At 42.8% G+C, this 20,810-nt stretch overlaps 1 protein-coding gene and 1 long non-coding RNA gene across 3 annotated transcripts in view; one reads left to right on the forward strand and one right to left on the reverse strand.

Annotated features, from left to right (window-relative positions):
• LOC116982622 (UDP-glucuronosyltransferase 2C1-like) overlaps nt 1-20,810 on the forward strand; it is a 76,170-nt gene that overhangs the window by 43,716 nt on the left and 11,644 nt on the right. For both annotated transcript variants that reach the window (XM_033035917.1, XM_033035919.1), the window contains exon 3: nt 16,588-18,218. In XM_033035917.1, coding sequence (XP_032891808.1) covers nt 16,612-18,218 — 1,607 coding nt within the window. In that variant the 5' untranslated portion in view covers nt 16,588-16,611. The remainder of the gene's footprint in view (nt 1-16,587; nt 18,219-20,810) is intronic.
• On the reverse strand, nt 412-12,343 carry LOC116982625. The gene is made up of 3 exons (XR_004414507.1): nt 12,303-12,343; nt 7,551-7,553; nt 412-570 (listed from the first exon to the last, which is right to left on the reverse strand). It is a non-coding gene; the product is annotated as an uncharacterized LOC116982625 (long non-coding RNA).

Here is a 20,810-nt window from a genome sequence, read left to right on the forward strand (position 1 = left end):
GAATGACATCCACCACAGTGGTTCAGAATATAGTGTTCATTAACTGGTTGCCTTCTATTTCTTGTTCTGTTTCAAGTCTTCACCTTTTCAGCTGGTTCTCCAGATAGGCTGCTGGATGCTGCCTCTCCATGTGGATCTCCCCTTTATTCCTTGGGGTCCACCTTAAGTAGGTAACATTGTCGGAGGGCCTGCCATACCCTCTGCCTCACTGTGTCAAACAGCATGCCATTGTTTATTGCATTATTCACAGCATTTTTATACCAGCCATCTTCAGTAGTTTTGTCAGTCTAGTGGTTCCTATCACTTTCACCAACAGTGCCTTCAAATCTTCCATAGCCAATAATCGTCTCACGTTCTCCTCCTCCAAAGCCCTAATCCATTTCCTGCCCCATCAGGAATATTGGGTACGGTATTTTTTTAGTCCTCTCAGTTTATGGGTGCCCCAAAGGATAATCTGTGTCTTTTCTTTTTAAAGCAGTCTCATCAATTTATCCCTCTGCTTCCCACTTTAATCCTTTCTGGTATGCCTTCTTTCTTATTCTAAACTCAATTTCTTACTTATCAGATAGTCTAGCCTCCTTTGCAAATTCATTCACCTTTCTTTGAAAATCTTCCACTGACTCCTCCTGATTTATTACTTTCACACCTGTCGTTTCCTACTTCTGTTACCTCCTCACTGCCTCTCTCTCCTTTCTTTCTAAACTGCCTGTGCATCTAATTCCTTTCCTCTCTACTTTTCGCACCTTTCCAATTTATCTGTGGGCATATAATTCATAATTAACACTTCCATCTTGTCACACATTTATCTTGAAAGTGCCTTCCTTGGGCCACTTCCTCACAACCTTTTCTGAAAATCTCAGCAAACAATCATTACCCTTCTGCAACCAGAATGTTTATCTAAACAAACCATAAAAGCTGGCCATGTTTCAGCAATTAACTTATTTCCAATTCCTAGTACTAGTAACAATTTTCCAAATTAAACTTTACTGAAAAGAAATATAAAAGAAACATCAGAAAAACCAAGCAGCCTACATTTTTCAACTTTCCCCTTTTAAGTTGCGAGGATACAAAGCGTTAATCGTTACTTTACGGCTGTTCGTAACCTCCCCCATTGCTTACAATTTCTTAAAGGGACACACACACCTACCCTTACAATATGTGGTCCACAACAAACAAAGGACTTATCACATATATGAACTTCCTCATTCATTCAAAACCAGTTTTTACACACAAATCACATTCGTTCCATTCTTACTTCAAAGAAATTATGCAATTTTCTACACGGATTAGAGTTTCAAAATTAACATTTATATAATTCTTATCTCCTAGACGCTAGAATTTAGAAGATTGAGAGGGGATCTTATAGAAACTTGCAAAATTCTTAAGGGGTTGGACAGGCTAGATGCAGGAAGATTATTCCCGATGTTGGGGAAGTCCAGAACTAGGGGTCACAGTTTAAGGATAAGAGGGAAGTCTTTTAGGACCGAGATGAGAAAATCATTTTTTACACAGAGAGTGGTGAATATGTGGAATTATCTGCCACAGAAGGTAGTTGAGGCCAGTTCATTGGCTATATTTAAGAGGGAGTTAGATGTGGCCCTTGTGGCTAAAGGGATCAGGGGGTATGGAGAGAAGGCAAGGATGGGATACTGAGTTGGATGATCAGCCATGATCATATCGAATGGCGGTGCAGGCTCGAAGGGCCGAATGGCCAACTCCTGCACCTATTTTCTATGTTTCTATGTTTCTCCCTTTTAAGTTAAAGTAGGATGGTCTAATCCCCTATCAGTCAGGTTCCTGAGCGCTGTGATTGGACATTGATTCAGATCGTGATTAGTCATACTCACTGTCACTCAAATTCTAACCACACCCCACTAAGATCACAACCAATCAAAATCCTAGTCACTCAACATCTGACCACACCCCACTTCCATCAATCTTCAGACGAAGGTAGCACATTTCGTCTCGATCTCTCAGCAGAGAGAATACTGAGAGACCAAGCAGCAGAGAATGCAGCTAGTTTATCTCCACAGTTAAGAAACTCAGTCCTTACACCTCCTCCGTCCTTGTAGTCACTATATTACCTTAAGCTATTCTTATTGCTATATAACCTTACACTATTCTTATTGCTATTCTACTTCTGCTATTCTACAATATTTTATCACTGTGTACATTGTTTCCATTACCCACTTACCTTAAATTCGTATTTTGCCCATACAAACCTCGGTCACCCAAGACGTTATCCACAAAATACTTTATTCTGCCCATACAAACCCCTGACCTCTCAGGGTGGTGTCCACAGAACACTTGCCTCGTCCGTGCAACCCCTGGCCTCTCAGGGCGGTATCCACGAGGTTTTAATATCTGCCTCGTCCGTGCAACCCCTGAACTCTCAGGGTGGTATCCATGAGGTTTTAATATCTGCCTCGTCCGTGCAACCCCTGAACTCTCAGGGTGGTGTCCACGAGGTTTTAATATCTGCCTCGTCCATGCAACCCCTGGCCTCTCAGGGTGGTGTCCACAAGGTTTTAATATCTGCCTCGTCCGTGCAACCCCTGGCCTCTCAGGGTGGTGTCCACGAGGTCCGAATAAACTCTTAATAATATCACATAATGCAATGCTGTACTTTCTTATCACAAATGTTATTACTCACCACACAGCGCAGCCTTCTCGGACAATCCTCCGGGCTACCTTTTTAGAACAATTTAGTGCCAGATTCTTGGGTCGGAGATACCTTCTGGGCACTTCTGTGTCCCCAATGGCTTCCCATGTTCAACAGGTTATTAGTCCAAATGAAGCGGAAAACCGCATCATTTTGCTGGGTGGCTATCCTTTTCCTGTTGTCCCTAGGAGCCACAGAGGGGCTGGGAAGCACCCTGGGCTGTTTGTCTTTTAATTAATGGTCTCTTACCGACCCTGCTCGCAGCGCCAATTTTGTCGTGGTTTTAAGACTCAAAGTTGGATAAAATTACACAGACATGGAGAATTCTTCAAGAGGACAAAAGCCTTTATTTGCAAATATTCGGCTGGAACATTCAGAGACTACACCACCTGTCCGTCCTCTAATTGCTCTCTGATCCACAGAAACAGGCAGCTCTTTATTACAGTTTTTCAGCCTTATCTCTGCTACATTATCTTTCATGCTGTACTCCTCTTGCATCAATCTGTCTTTGATTCTAGTATTCTCTGTCTCACCACCATTAACTTCCGACCTTGGTTCAGTCTTTACATTTCCCCTCATATCTCTTCCTCTGTCGGCCGCCCTCAAATTCCAAACTGTTGCTTCCCAGCTATGTTTTACCTAAAGCCACTTTATACTGTTATACACACCATTTTAGTTTATGTTTAATACAAGGATATAAATGTATTTATTAAGAATACAAAGGTGCAAAAGTAGAAATAAGTAACTTGTTTATAACTTCCATAACTTTCACTGGTTAGCTGATATGCTGAACACTGCAACCCTGTAGATCTCGCACACAGAACAATGTGAATTATGTAAATCTTACTATGCATGTCAGAAATAAAGTGTTAACCATGTTAATGGATTTCTATTATGAATTATTTAAAATTGAGTGGGTTGGTGCAATATTGGTGCCATATGCTGCTAATGTGTCGTTATCAGATATTCAGTGTTAAAAAGAGAAATAAATCACAATAAAAGCGAAAAGATGTTCCTTCCACATCGTGCAGGGAGTCTGGCCCGGATCAGCACGGCTGAGACACCAGAATGAAGTTGCGGGGAGGTTTACAATGTTTTTTTATTTAATGTTGTCCCTTGTCTAGTCTGAAATAAAGTTCATCATTGGATATAAATATCAGAAGAAATGTAAATGTGTGTGTTATATGATTATATACATCTATAACACATTCATGTTTGTGTGTTCTTTCCAGCACAATCTAATCAGTTGTATGCTCGCTGAATAAAACCATCCTTAAGTTATACATCATTTGTAAATCTGGCTCAAAACAAATTTAATTTTGTGAAATACTTAATTTAGATAACCCCACCATTACAGACAGATCTCATTCCACTCTCTGGCTATTGGGAAGACCAGACCCATTTTATTGATGAGAAACATCTCCATAGATACAAAAATATTAAGGAACATTCCAGGGGTATAGTAGCAATGTTACAAAATTTTGAGATTTTAAAAATCAAGTCTGCAATTTATCCCATCAGATAAAGCATAAAAATAAGTTTAATTTGACACCTAATTCACTTTCATATCTCAAGTATTTAAAAAGTTATGGCCATTTTCATACTGGGAAATGAGCATCTTGTTCCCTATTGATTTTCTATGGACATAACAAAAAAGCTGTGATCGTGAACAGTCAAAAGCCCATAACTTTCTTAAAAATTAAGAGAACTGAATGAAATTTTCAGTTATCATAGATTGAAGCATTCTGAAACAAATATAAAATTATCTTACTTGGATGACCTGAAATTAAAGCATATAATTAGTTAGTTACCTAATTGTAGCTAATTTCAGATTTCAATTACTAGATCTAAACATCTATCCATTTCTTAATAAATGATTAACATTTTTAAATAGCCTAAATGTCCAAATAATATTCACAAATAATTCACAATAAAGCATGATTTTTAAATCTCATTTACATTAATTTATAGACCAAATGGAAGGAATTTAGTGTTCAATTGCTGTAAATTAAAGTCCATTTAAATCAGCTTTCCAGTGGGTTCCTGTGAACGCGCTGGTTTAGAACGTTCACATTGCGGTAGATTTGTGCCTCAAATGCCGAGAAAAATACTGCGGGATATAATGGGCCCAAAATGAGCTACTCGCAATATTAAACTTTTTATAAAGGGATCTTTAGAAGCCCTTTTTAATGTAAAAATATACAGCCTACCTTCTGCTATTTGCTTTATGAGACCCTGCGGTTGCTGGTGTTCGCGGGTTTAGAGGTTGATTTTTAAACTACTATAACTATTATACGTGGTCTTTAAAACTAATAATAGCTTTTGCGACGGGGTCTTCCAGCGATTTTTCGTTAATAATTAACTAGGCTGAACATCTTCGATTTGAACAGCCTAGAGAAAATCGCGTTTTAAACCCGCCCCCCTCTAAACGGCGCCAAAATCGCGCACACCCGCAGCGACAGATTTTCAGCGACGCTTCAGGTAGGCTTTGCAACATACCTAGTAGCAATGTTACAATATTTTGAGATTTAAAAAATCAAGTCTGTAATTTATCCCATCAGGTAAAGCATAAAAAGAAGTTTAATTTGACACCTAATTCACTTTCATATCTCAAGTATTTAAAAAGTTATGGCCATTTTCATACTCGGAAATTAGCATTTTGTTCCCTATTGATTTTCTATGGACATAACAAAAAAGCTGTGATCGTGTGCAGTCAAAAGCCCATAACCTTCTTAAAAATTAAGAGAACTGAATGAAATTTTCAGTTATCGTAGGTTGAACCATTCTGAAACAAATATAAAATAATCTTACTTGGATGACCTGAAATTAAAGCATATAATTAGTTAGTTACCCAAGTGTAGCTAATTTCAAACTTCAATTACTAGATCTAACAATCTATCCATTTCTTAATAAATGATTAACATTTTTGTCCAAATAATATTCATAAATAATTCACAATAAAACATGATTTTAAAATCTAATTTACATTAATTTATAGGCCAAATGGAAGGAATTTAGTGTTCAATTGCTGTAAATTAAAGTCCATTTTAAATCAGCTTTCTAGTGGGTTCCCGTGAACGCGCTGGTTTAGAACGTTCACATTGCGCTAGATTTGTGCCCTCAAATGCCCAGAAAAATACTGCGGATATAATGGGCCCAAAATGCGCTACTCGCAACATTAAACTTTGTATAAAGGGATCTTAAGAAGCCCTTTTTAATGTAAAAATAAGCAGCATACCTTCTATTATTTGCTCTATGAGACCCTGACAGCTGCTGGTGGTCGCGGGTTTAGAGATTGATTTTTAAACTATTATAACTATTATACAAGGCCTTTAAAACTAATAATAGCTTTTGCGACGGGGTCTTCCAGCGATTTTTCGTTAATAATTAACTAGGCTGAACATCTTCGATTTGAACAGCCTAGAGAAAATCGCGTTTTAAACCCGCCCCCCTCTAAACGGCGCCAAAATCGCGCACACCTGCAGCGACAGATTTTCAGCGACGCTTCAGGTAGGCTTTGCAACATACCTACTTACTGCATGGCGACCCGGTAAGACATTGACCGCTCCCCGCCTCTCCGACCAGGTAGGGGACTAAGAATTAATGTTTCCTCCTTCACCCCCCGCCCCCTTCACATAAAAGCCCTCCAAACTAACTGACTAACATTTAAGCAATGATTTACAGATGTTTAAGTGTCTCCCCGGTCTCTGGGGAGGAGGCAGCCGCTACAGTAGTACAGACCTGGGTTGACCGTGGGTCGTTTCGGGTCAAGTTTGGCGCCAAACACGAGCTTTGGTGTGCAGACGACATCCTGGAAAAAATGGCCGGTTTTCGGAGTTTTTCGGTTTCCGGAACTCCGGATAAAAGGTTGTGCACCTGTACTAGATCTAAACATCTATCCACTTCTTAAGAAAAGATCAACATTTTTAAATAGTCTAAGTGACCAAATAACATACACACAAGAATTCACAATATAACATGATTTTTAAATCTCATTGTCATGGATTTATAGGCCAAATGGAAGGAATTTAGTGTTTAATACCTGCAAGTTAATGGCCATTTAAATCATTTTGCAAGTGGGTTTTTCTGGAACGCGATCATTTGGAACGTTGCGTGTGCGGTGAATTTAAACCCCATATCGGCAGGAAAAATACTGCCAGTTCGTATGGGGGAAAAATCACCGTTTCGCAACGTAAAATGTGAATTAAAGGCATCTTAAGGAGCACTTTTATACATAAAATAAACGGCTTTCCTTTACCTGTCCCATACGTGAAATCCGTCCCCATTGTCGGCACTGACGGCTTTAGAAGCCGATTTTTAAATTACTGGGGCGCTGAACTTGTCGGGCGATTTAAAAAATAAATTCACAGAATGCCCGTCGGAACAATTCTTCAGCAAAAGCTTGCACTCCGAGAAAATATAATCCAGGACAGGTAGGTGAAAACCGCATTTTAACCCCACCCCCACCCCCCTCAAAGGCGCCAAAATCGAGCACACGGCCAGTGGCAGAACTGCAGCGCTGCTGAAGGTAAGTTTTGTAACATACCTACCTAATGGGATGATTCAAGCCAGTCACATTCCATGAAAGGAAGTTAATAACTTCATCCATATTGCTTGTAATAACCATGTGGAATGTAATGGGTTAATTTCTTGAAGCCTAATAGTTCATGATGTGAGATATATTGTTTGTGCTCACAATCACTACTCAGAGACTAAATCGTGGAAACAAGAAATGCTTTATTTGCGAGTCTGCAGAATCGGGTGCCTCTCCAAGTTGAGACACACCGAGCAAAGGAAAAACGTCTATTTTTATACAATTCAGTATACAGTCTTTATTGATCGGACGCCTCCCCTTCTGACCCCTTCCAATCAGGGTACCGAGGTTCACAATCTTCCAACCCTCTCCTCCGTGCGTCATCAATCATTCCCTCTCCTCCCACATCATACATCGCATGTACATTTAAATTAGGTTCTTTGTCATGAGGGGCGTAAAGTTAATATTCATTTAACTGATTAAGCATGCGCAGTATCTGTGCCCTAACCTAATTAATTGCCTTTGACCTAAAGAATAGCTTCTGTGTTGTCAGCTACATTCCTTACCTCATCTTGTTATTCTACAATGTTATCAACAGCTCTGAAGGTCTGACTGTTTGTTCGAATCACAACGTTGGTGTTTCCAGTTACTCAGCCCATCACAAGGTCGGTGACTCGAACCATTCGGCCCCTCACAATGGTGGTGGTTTAATCATCTTATCCCTCACAATCCTCCCTTTTTCTTTTGCTACGCATCCTGTATTAAACCCCATTCCTAGACTTCCTGCTGTTCCAAAGCTAATAACATTATTTTTATCTCTCTTTCCTCTGGGTCCTCTCTCGGCCTCATTATCATTATCTTCTGGACGCCCCCTTTCTCCCTCATGGGGACTACAACTGCCTGCATTTGGCTTATACTTCTAGTTATAAGAACCCTGAGACATGGTATACAACAGGGGATAATGATCAATGCAGCTAATGCCCATAAAATCACCAGTCCCACCGCTTTCCACCAGGCTCCTCCTAAGATGTAATCCCACCATCCTGCTCCCATGATTGTGTTCCATCTCTGTACCGGGACATGTGCTATTTTTCTGATTCCTTCTGATATATCCATTACTGCTTGCCCGTTGTCATCTATGTTTAGGCAGCAATTAGAGAGGTTGAATTTTCCGCATACTCCTCCCTCTTCGGCTAGTAAGTAGTCTAAGGCCAAACGGTTTTGGTATATCGCTGTTCTCATCTGTGTCTGCTGCTTCGCCAACATCTCTAGTGCAGATGCAGTCTGGTTAGTAATTACTTCCAGCACTGCCTGTAGTCTTATGATCCGATTTAACATATACACTGGGGTCCGGTAGCCCCATGATCCGTCCTGTGCCCAAGTGGCTGGTCCATAATATGAGATGATTCTTGCAGGTGGCCACTCATCATTTTCCCATTTTCCGATGTCCATTCCTCTCTTCGTTCGGTGTAGATCGTCAAAGATGGGTGTTCCTAGCGACCGCCCCTCCTCAGTGGTCAACAGAAAAAAAACCCTGGTTGTACCAGTCCAATTAAACAAGTCCCACTCCATTTTTCTGGCAATACCGAGTATGCCTTGTGTCCGCATATCCATAGCAGTCCTTCAGGGGCAGGTCCACTAGAGGTAACATTGTCCCATAATGTCCTGCAACACTGGGATTCCCTGGTAAGGGTTGTTCCCGGTGCAATTCCATAATCCAGTCGATTCGCTTCCATCAGTCTTCATCCAGATAGTACAGTTTCCTTCATCCTTTACAGTGGGATACCATTGAGGTTCCTCTGGCCACCACACTCGGGATTGATTTGGCCACTGGGTGATGATGCGCTGGCAGGGGCTGCTGCCTACTAGGATGGCATCCTTTGCCCAGGGCCTGGCGATACACTCAGTTCCAACCGGGGTGTGTGTCAGGACCCATTCCTGGGGACTTCGATCTCTTCCCACCGTCAAATTCCACTCTATCAGGTCCCATACCTCAATGATAGATCCTCTCCATGGCCAGCGTGAGCTCATCAGCGGTCCTCCACAAACCCAACAATTAGTCACATTCAGGGTTCTGGCTATCCGGAGGGCCAAGTCCACAAACAGGTTTCTCCCCACTTCGGGGATCTCAATCTGCTGCTTTATTTCATCATACATAGTCTGGTGCAGTTGAGGCTGGGAAGGTGGGGGAGGTTTGTTGACTACTGCTTCTGCTAACTTCCCTATCACTACCTCCTTAATTCTGTCTAATGTTTCCTCCCTGGCTCGGGGAGGGATGCCTAACTGTCCTCTCTTGGTCATGCAGACCCATTTCTCCCCTTTTGGGCAGGTAATGTGCCCAACACTTCCTACATGTCCCTTATGTTCTACTACATAATACCCCCTCCCTCCGTCCTGACAAACAGCTCTAGTCCTTAGGTCGTAGCAAACATCACTTACATGGGAATGATAGGTAAATGCTCTGGTTGTTCGCCCTCCATATCTGATAGGATGGTAGCACTTATCACAGTTATTAACACTTCTTATAATGGTTACATATATAGTTAGTAATACTACAACTGCTCCTTTCATGCTGTTAGTTTCATACACTTATTTCTTACTGAAAGTTAATGCCAGGGGCTTATTCCCTGGTTTTACCGTCCACTGATCGTCTTTCTCAGGAACTGATGTCTGGTCAACGGGTCCTTTAACCCGGGTCGCATGTGTCCACCCTTTTTCTTTTGTTCGTACTGCTGTCTCCGTTGTCAGCAATGCCAGGTATGGACCAGTCCACCGGGGCTGCAGTTTCTCCTCCTTCCAACTTTTAATCAGTACCCAGTCACCGGCCTTTATAACGTGTATTGGAAAGTCGAGTGGTGGACTTTGTGCCAACAGTCCTTTTATTTTTAATTCTGCAAGGGAACGAGACACTGCCAGTAAATAGTTCCTCAGGAACACATCGCTGCCTTCGAAGGTCGGCGTGCCCTCTACCTTTCCAAGATAGGGCAGCCCAAACAACATTTCGTAGGGAGACACCGCAATATCTTTACGGGGTGCCGTTCGTATTCTTAATAATGCAATTGGTAAACACTTAGTCCAGGGTATTCTGGTTTCCTCCATTAACTTAGTTATCTGTGTTTTAAGGGTTGCATTCATCCTTTCCACTCGCCCAGAACTCTGGGGGTGCCAGGGTGTATGCAATTTCCAATTTATTCCCAAGGTACTGCAAACCAACAGGTGAACCTTAGAGGCAAAATGTGTTCCTCGGTCGGAATCTATGGATTCGATGACCCCGTATCGGGGAATGATTTGTTCTAATAATATCCGGGTTATTGCCTGAGCGGTGGCATTTATCGTGGGAAATGCTTCCACCCACCTGGTGAAATGGTCTACAACTACTAGGAGGTACTTCCACCTTTGTATTCTTGGAAGTTCTGTAAAATCTACCTGTATTCTCTGGAAGGGTCTTATAGCCAATTGTTGTCCTCCACCAGGGACAGCTCTCATTACCTTCTTGTTAACCCTCTGACATAACACACAACCGGAGACTGTCTGCTTAGCCAAAGTATAGATACCTCGGCAAGCGTAGGTCCGTAGTAGTGTGTCACACAGGGCCTGCGCTCCCCAATGTGACTGGGAGTGCAGTTGTGTCATCAAATCCCGAGTTAATCCTTTGGTTAACATTTGTTTCCCATCCGGCGTCCACCACCTCCCGTCAGTGGAACGCCGAACCCCTAACTCATTCATTTTATCCTCCTCCTCCTGTGAGAATACAGGTATCTTTCCTACTCCTTCCCTTAATGGTATTAAAGACAACATCCTCACTGTTCCTTCTGTCGCTGCCTTTTTGGCGGCTCCGTCTGCCGCTTCATTTCCCCTTGCTTCTAATGAGTTCCCCTTTTGGTGTCCCGCCACATGGACCACCGCTATCCTTTCTGGCAAATGTAATGCTTCCAGCGCCTTCTCAATTAATTGCTCATGTGCCAACTCCTTTCCTCTTGCTGTAATCATCCCCCTTTCTTTCCATGTTCTCCCAAACGTGTGCACTACTCCAACTTCCCCTCCAACAATTCTAACGCCCGTATTAAGGCATACAATTCACATGACTGAGCCGACCAACTACCTGGCAACCTGCCCGCCTCCACTCCTTCAAATCCTTCTCCTCCTATTATGGCATACCCACTATATCTTTTTCCATTTATACAGCGGGAAGAACCGTCTATACACCACCTTTCTCCCTCTACCAGAGGCTGCTCCTCCAAATCCTCCCTGCTCTTGGTCTGTAGTTCTATAACTTCGCTACAGTAGTGTTCTGGTCTCTGCCCTTCCTGCTCGTCGTCCGCCGAGTATAAAAACTGGGAAGGGTTTAAATTCTTATCGGTCAGAATGGTCAAATCGTCTTTTTCCATAAGTATCACTTCGTACTTTAGGATCCTGGAGTCAGTCAACCACCGGTTAGACTTCTGAGTTAGTATTGTCCGGGCCGTGTGGGGAGTGGATACTACCAGGTCACCTCCAAATGTCAATTTTCTACTTTCTTCCACTAATATTGCTGTTGCTGCGACCGCTTGAATACATACAGGCCACCCTCGTGATACCGGATCCAAGAGTTTAGAAAGGAATGCGACTGGCTGTCGCTTCCCTCCTCTCTTTTGTGTCAGTACCCCCAACGCAATTCCATTCTCCACATTAACAAAGAGATGGAATGGTTGATCAATGGACGGGAGGGTCAGTACCGGTGCGGTGATCAGGCTATTCTTTATTTCTCCAAATCTCTGTTCGTCCTCAGAATCCCATTGTACTTTATCAGTCTCCTCACACAATTTATCATACAAGAACTTGACTTGTCGGGTGTAATTGTCTATCCATAATCTACAGTATCCAATTAACCCGAGAAACTTCCTGATTTCTTTTTTGTTCCTTGGCATCGGCAGCCCGGTGATCCCAACTATTCTTTCGGGGTTTATTCTCCTTTTCCCGTCACTAATCAGGTGTCCTAGATATTTAACCTCCTGTTCTACAAATTGTAGTTTATTTTTGGACACTCTCAATCCCTTTTCCCCTAAAAAGTTTAAGAGGGTTATGGTTGCATCCCTTACTGGCTCTTCTTCTCCGCCTGAGAGTAACAAATCATCTACGTACTGCAATAATTGTGTCCCATAGGTCCTGGGAACATCCTCTAATACTTGTTCTAATATTTGCCCGAACAGGTTCGGGGATTCAGTAAATCCCTGAGGGAGCATAGTCCATCGATACTGTTGCTTCCTCAGTGTGTCTGGGTTTTCCCACTCGAATGCAAAAAGGTCTCTACTTTCCTCAGCCAGGGGGCAGCTCCAAAAGGCGTCTTTCAGATCTACCACACTGAACCACCTGTGGTTAGGGGGTATACGTCCCATTATGGTATAAGGATTTGGGACTACCGGGAGCCCTAACTACCCTATTCAATTCTCTTAGGTCCTGGACCAGTCGGAACGTTCCGTCAGTCTTTCTTACAGGGAGTATTGGCGTGTTGTAGGGGGACATACAACTCTCCAATACTCCATCCTTCAGTAAGTTTTCTATAATTGGCTGCAGCCCTTTCCTTCCTTCCATTGAAATCGGATACTGTCTTACCTGTACTACTTCACTTCCTTCTCGCAAGGCTATCCTCAGAGGTTGTATTCTTAGCCCTCCCCTATTTCCCTCTCTTGCCCACACCTGTGAGACTATTCTTTCTTCATCTTCGGTCGTCAATTTATATAGTTGTACTATAATCTGTCCACCTACGGGAGCTGTGCCCATTCCTAATTGAACTTGTAAGTCCCTTCCCATCAGATTTATTCCTGCCTGGGGCACCAGGATTAAGTCTTCCATGGCCTCTCGATTTTCATATCTTACCATTACTCCTTCTATCTCGGGAGCTTTCATTACCTTTCCCCCTACTCCAGAGATTTTGACTTGCTTTTCCCCTAATTCCATTCCCTCCGGTATCTTGGTTACACTTGATCTTTCCGCCCCTGAGTCTACCATAAATACCGTGTCTTCTCCTTGGGGACCTAATTTTAAGTTTACCAAGGGTTCGCGTGTACGTCCTACACACCCCAAGGAGGTGAACCCCTGACCCCCCTATTCCTCCATCAGTGTGTACGATTGTACTTCATGCCTTATCTTTGGACATTCTCTTTTAAAGTGTCCTTCTTTGTGACAATGATAACACCGGGATGGCCCGGTGCGCCATCCCCCTGATCCTTGTTCTTTATTTCCCGGGGGACCCCAACCTTGGTCCCTCCATTCACCCCTTCCTCTTTCTCTTCTTTGAAAGTTTGGGGTCTCTGGTTCTCGTCCCCCCCCCCCCCCCTCACGGGAGGAGCAGATGCCCTGACCACGGGGGTTCTTTGGGTTGGGTTCCAACGCCACTTATTTCTCAATCCGACAACTCTTCGGATGTCTCAATAAGCCAGACGCACACCTCACCCCCCCACCCCCCCCCCCCCTCACCCCATCCGTGCAACATCCGCCCCAATGGACTATCAGACGGAATGTGCGGCTCTTCACCAGTTTGAGCCTTTTTCCCCGGGCCCTTACTTTGCCCGTTCCGGTTACCCATCCCTGTCAGACCTTTTCCCGTCCAACAGAACCCAATCGCCCGAGTAATACTTAATAGTCAATATTCTTACCCGAGTCCTGTGCACAGAAATTGCTCGATTGATTGATCCCTTTCACCGGATTCCCTCTTGTTTCCAGAGTCTCTTGTCCGAATATCACTCGCTCAAACCGCTGACGGCAAGCAAGGAGATCAGAGACTGCTGAATCAGCAGGGTGCACCTTCCCTTCCTTTCGTGCCTCCGTCAAGCGGCCGGAGTGGCGATCGCGGACGAGCCCCCAACTTGTGAGATATATTGTTTGTGCTCACAATCACTACTCAGAGACTAAATCGTGGAAACAAGAAATGCTTTATTTGCGAGTCTGCAGAATCGGGTGCCTCTCCAAGTTGAGACACACCGAGCAAAGGAAAAACGTCTATTTTTATACAATTCAGTATACAGTCTTTATTGATCGGATGCCTCCCCTTCTGACCCCTTCCAATCAGGGTACCGAGGTTCACAATCTTCCAACCCTCTCCTCCGTGCGTCATCAATCATTCCCTCTCCTCCCACATCATACATCGCATGTACATTTAAATTAGGTTCTTTGTCATGAGGGGCGTAAAGTTAATATTCATTTAACTGATTATGCATGCGCAGTATCTGTGCCCTAACCTAATTAATTGCCTTTGACCTAAAGAATAGCTTCTGTGTTGTCAGCTACATTCCTTACCTCATCTTGTTATTCTACAATGTTATCAACAGCTCTGAAGGTCTGACTGTTTGTTCGAATCATAAGGTTGGTGTTTCCAGTTACTCGGCCCATCACAAGGTCGGTGACTCGAACTATTCGGCCCCTCACAATGGTGGTGGTTTAATCATCTTATCCCTCACAATGATATTGGAAGAAGAGAAATCTAGGGCGGAGCCAGAAGTGACGACATTTCAGACATTTTTGTAATTCAGAATATGCACAAATGAAGAACACTAAATGAGGAACAAAAGACCCCTCCACCCCCCCCCCCCTCCCACCCCTGAAAAGCCCCAAACTGATCAATACGCAGTCAGTAAGCTACCTAATCCCTTCCCCGACCCCATCTCTCCTAGTAACAGCGCTCGGCATAAAAATATTTACCCACTCCTAGCCATAACACGCTCGTTGTTATTTCTTTGAAAGAGAAAAAAAATACAGGCTGGCATGGAATTAAAGAGCAAATGCTACTTATTATTATCCAAGGTCAAGATATGAAAAACAAGAACTACGTTCTCTTAGTTTGTCTAACAACAGGGGAACACGAACACGAATGAACAGAGAAATTCTTAAAAGTTAATATATATTAAAACAAAAAAAAACAACTCGTCCAGTTAAATTCTTAATCATTACCAAACGATATGTTGTCAAAATAGGAACAGTAAGTCTCCAATTATAACTTAATCAGCTAACAATTACTCCCCTTCCTCCTCGTAACTCTCCAAAAAGCTGGCGTCTTCAGGATTGTTAAAAAATCGAGTATTACCGTTGAGAAATCGAATACGCAATCTCGTTGGATATAGTAAAACTGGGCGCAGCTTTATCTTATACAAATCAGACAAGTGTCTCGGTTTATTACCGGATTTCTTTCCAATCCTGTGTACGGGGATCGCTGGTCGGCACGGACCCGGTGAGCGGAAGGGCCTGTTTCCGCTCTCTATCTCTAAACTAAACTAAACTAAACTGGATTGATGAACCAAACAGCCTCCTGCTCTAGCATGAAGTTTCTGGAATCTTCTTTGTTAATGACATTTGACAGATCGTCAGCATTTAATGTCCCTCTGGGAGCTAATGTTGTGATTGGATATTTGAGCAGAGGAATTGCGAGTAGAACCCGGCAAAAATATATTAGAATTGTTAGACATAAATAAACTCTCCAGACAGCATCTCTGGAAGAAATAAATACGACGCTTCGGATCGAGACCCTTCTTCAGACTTTATTAGTTGTTAGTTTATATATTAAATTGTTAGTTTATTTGTTTATTAGATATCTGCATCATGGACAAGCCCATTGGCCTTAAAGCTGGTGAACCGCCATAAATTGCTGCAGTACTTCAGGTCATAGTCATACCCAGCATGGTCACAGGCCCTTCGGCCCAACTTCCCCATGCCGTCCAATATGCCCAATCTATACTAGTCCCACCAGCCTGTGTTTGGTCCATATCCCTGTAAACCTATTCTATCCATGCATCTGTCTAAATGCTGCTTAAACATTGTCATTATACCTGTCTCAACTACCTCCTCTTGCAGCTCGTTGGGGGGAAAAAAGTTGTCTCTCAGGTTCCTATTAAATGCTTTCCACCCCACCTTAAACTTATTTACTTTGGTTCTCGATTCCCCTTTTCTCGGTAAAATACCATGCATTCTCATGATTTATTCATCTCCTGATTTTGTACACCACTATAAGATCACGCCTCATCCTCCTGCGCGCCAACAAATAATAGCTCAGACCCTCGAGTCCTGGCTATATTCCCGTAAATCTTCTCTAGAACCCTTTCTTGCTTGACAACATCTTTCCAATGACAGAGTGACCAAAACTGAACACGATACTCTAAATCTGACCTCACCAATGTCTTATACAACTGTGCCAGGACCTCACAACCTCTATACTCAATACACTGACTGATAAAGGCCAATGTGCTGAAAGTCTTCTGATAGCCCTATTTACCTGTGATGCCACTTTCAAGATGCTGGGTGAGGTGCGTGACCTGGAGGGAAACCTCCAAGGTGTGTTTGCATACACTTGCTGCACTGGACCTTATGATTAAATTTCCAATTTATATTGTTTGTTTAACAATTTATGTAATTTCCAAACAAGGTCTGTACATCTATTTGATTCAAAATGGGATTTTCTCAATGGAACACCAGCGTATTAGTCACATGTGCTCTTGGTATCATCATAACTCTTTCGTGTTCAGTTACTTATGGGGCTAACATACTGGTCGTCCCATTTGATGGAAGCCACTGGGTCAACATGAGGGTTCTAGTGAAAGAACTGAGACGCCATGAACACAATATTACTGTACTTCATTCATCAACATCCTGGTATATCAAGAAGGAACCAGAGTTTTATCAGTCCCTGATCATCGAGTCACATGGAAGTAAAGGGATGACAGAAGATGCTAATGGCATGCAAACTTTGGTACAAGGCTCATTGGCCATCTCCAACATCAACATCCCACTATGGACTTTTCTCCAGCTTCAGTTTCAGCTAACTACGCTCATGCATGAGGGCCATCTTTGGTTGAGGCGTTTCACCATCTCAATTTTTGAGAACAAGGCATTGCTGGAGCAAATTGCAGATGCAAACTTTGACTTGATACTTGCAGATCCAATTGTTTGTGCAGGCCCAATGCTTGCATATTATTTCAACATCCCATTGGTGTACAATGTCCGATGGTTGACGGCTGAAGATGCTCATTTCTTTGCTGCCCCATCTCCACCCTCCTATGTCCCAGTCTTCAGATCACAATTAACAGACAAAATGAGTTTTCTTCAACAAATTCGTAATGTCCTGCAACATTTCCTTCAGTTTGGTATTTCCGAGTTTGTGATTAATCCCTTGTACGATGATTTGTGCCAGAAATACCTCGGCAGAGACATTAACATCAAGATGGTTCTCCTAAGGGCAGATGTGTGGTTAATTAGAATAGACTTTGTACTTGAATTTACGAGACCTACGATGCCAAACTTTGTGTACATCGGAGGTTTCCAATGTCAACCATCCAAACCGCTGGATGAAGAGCTACAAACGTTTGTTGACAGCTCTGGGGAGCATGGTATTGTTGTGATGTCACTGGGTACTCTTATAGACACATTATCATTGGATCTTACTATGAAAATCGCTGAAGCCCTTGCCCAAATACCCCAAAAGGTCATTTGGAGACACAATGGAGACATCCCTACCAATACTGGAAATAACACATTAATAACAAAATGGATTCCTCAGAATGACCTACTGGGCCATACCAAGACTCGAGCCTTCATTTCCCATGGTGGCACCAATGGACTGTATGAAGCGATCTATCATGGGGTGCCGGTGGTTGGCCTACCATTGCTTTATGACCAGTTTGATAATATGGTCAGACTTGAAACTAGAGGAGCAGCAAAGGTGGTCAATGTTGCATCTCTCCAGTCATCAGATCTAGTGTGGGCACTTAATGATGTCATAAATAACTCCACATATCGAGAAAACATGCAGAAACTCTCTCTTCTCCACAGGGATCAGCCAGACACCCCGATGGAAAGAGCCATTTTCTGGATTGCGTACACTGCCCGACACAAAGGCGCAGCACAATTACGCTCCGAATCTTACAAACTTCCATGGTATGTTTATTACTCTGTGGATGTAATCATTTTCCTGGGATCAATAACACTAATTATTGTATTACTCATAGTTTTCACAATGAAGAAACTATTTGTTCTACTGAAGAGAAAAGAAAAAGTTCAGTAAGGATAGTCAACCTGTGCGAATGGGTGCAAGGGGAAGTGCAACAGTAAGCTTCTTGTATTAATGAAAGATCTGAACACATTAAAGAAGTGGGTTTCAGAACATTTGAATCCCAGTTGATTTATCCCTGGAGCTGCCGCTACAGCTGGAACACCTGGCTTTCTCTTAATTCACCTTCTTTCTTCATCTTAAATAAGCAATTAATTATATCACAGCCAAGTAACACCCACGGCCTTTCGCTCCGAATCTCTACAGATCACATGCACTACTTGATGGATCCATTCCATGTACGGTGGCTTGCAAAAGTATTCATACACCTTGAACGTTTCCACATTTTGTCACATTACAACCACAAACGTAAATGTATTTTATTGGGATTTTATGTGATAGACCAACACAAAGTGGAGCATAATTGTGAAGTGGAAGGAAAATGATACATGGTTTTCAAATTTTTTTACAAATAAAAAACTGAAAAGTGTGTGTAATCTAATCTCAGTATAAATACAGCTGTTCTGTGAAGGCCTCAGAGGTTTGTTAGAGAACATTAGTGAACAAACAGCATCATGAAGCCCAAGGAACACACCAGACAGGTCAGGGATAAAGTTGTGGAGAAGTTTAAAGCAGGGTTAGGTTATAAAAAAATATCCCAAGCTTTGAACATCTCACGGAGCACTGTTCAATCCATCATCCGAAAATGGAAAGAGTATGGCACAACTGCAAACCTACCAAGACATGGCCATCCACCTAAACTGACAGGCCGGGCAAGGAGAGCATTGATCAGAGAAGCAGCCAAGAGGCCCATGGCAACTCTGGAGGAGCTGCAGAGATCCGCAGCTCAGGTGGGAGAATCTGTCCACAGGACAACTATTAGTCGTGCACTCCACAAATCGGGCCTTTATGGAAGAGTGGCAAGAAGAAAGCCATTGTTGAAAAAAAGCCATAAGAAGTCCCGTTTGCAGTTTGCCACAAGCCATGTGGGGGACACAGTAAACATGTGGAGGAAGGTGCTCTGGTCAGATGAGACCAAAATTGAAGTTTTTGGCCTAAATGCAAAACGCTATGTGTGGCGGAAAACTAACACTGCACATCACCCTAAACACACCATCCCCACTGTGAAACATGGTGGTGGCAGCATCATGCTGTGGGGCTGCTTTTCTTCAGCAGGGACAGGGAAGCTGGTCAGAGTTGATGGGAAGATGGATGGAGCCAAATACAGGGCAATCTTGGAAGAAAACCTGTTAGAGTCTGCAAAAGACTTGAGACTGGGGCGGAGGTTCACCTTCCAGCAGGACAACGACCCTAAACATACAGCCAGAGCTACAATGGAATGGTTTAGATCAAAGCATATTCATGTGTTAGAATGGCCCAGTCAAAGTCCAGACCTAAATCCAATTGAGAATCTCTGGCAAGACTTGAAAATTGCTGTTCACAGACGCTCTCCATCCAATCTGACTGAGCTTGAGCTATTTTGCAAAGAAGAATGGGCAAAAATTTCAGTCTCTAGATGTGCAAAGCTGGTAGAGACATACCCCAAAAGACTTGCAGCTGTAATTGCAGCGAAAGGTGGTTCTACAAAGTATTAACTCAGGGGGGCTGAATACTTTTGCACGCCACACTTTTCAGTTTTATAATTGTAAAAAGATTTGTAAACCATGTATCATTTTCCTTCCACTTCACAATTATGCACCACTTTGTGTTGGTCTATCACATAAAATCCCAATAAAATACATTTACGTTTGTGGTTGTAACGTGACAAAATGTGGAAAAGTTCAAGGGGTATGAAAACTTTTGCAAGCCACTGTATAAGTAGAAGATACTGTCATGGACATCACAATAAACCAATGTGGCACAATTTAAAAACCCATCAGCACATCTTGTCCACACAAAAAGAACACAATGGAAGGGCAAATGAGCTAGAGGATAACATGTTACACTGATATTACAATTCTAAGGTGACCACTTTGGTTTGTCAGAAACCTAACCAGAATATAAATCAGCCACATAAACAGTAGAACTACACAGGCAGGTTGGAGACTGTGTATACTGCAGGAGCGCACGCACCATGATAAACACATGTTTCCTTCACCTTCCATGAACTGAGATTTGGGTATGTACCATTTGCATGATCCACTGAATCACATCACCGAGGATCGTCATTAACATCTTCCACATTGCTACCAATTAGAAATCCATGCACAGAGGAAGATGCAAATACCATCAACATGGAACTTTGGTCACCCGTCGCAAGGTGCTTCTCCACTAATAATTAAAACGCCATCTCAGCCTCATTTCCCAACAGGAGTAACGTTGCCAGCACCCTCTCCAACAGTAATGAAGTATTACAACGAATGATTCCATGCTCTTCGTTGGAATGTCCCACAAGGATGTGTTCTCAGACATGCTTTGAATTGAATTGTTTATTGTCACATGTGACGTTGCAGTGAAATTCTTTGCTTGCAATAGTCGCCACATAAAGGGCGCTGACAAAGTTACAAAGTATCACGCACCATGTCCACCCTTGTTCTCCCCCACCCACTCCCTCACAGCAGTCCTCCCACGCCAGCCCCTTCTTTGTTTCCCCCTCCCAGCTG

The sequence above is a fragment of the Amblyraja radiata genome, chromosome 17 (assembly GCF_010909765.2).
Source record: "Amblyraja radiata isolate CabotCenter1 chromosome 17, sAmbRad1.1.pri, whole genome shotgun sequence".
NCBI lineage: Eukaryota > Metazoa > Chordata > Chondrichthyes > Rajiformes > Rajidae > Amblyraja > Amblyraja radiata.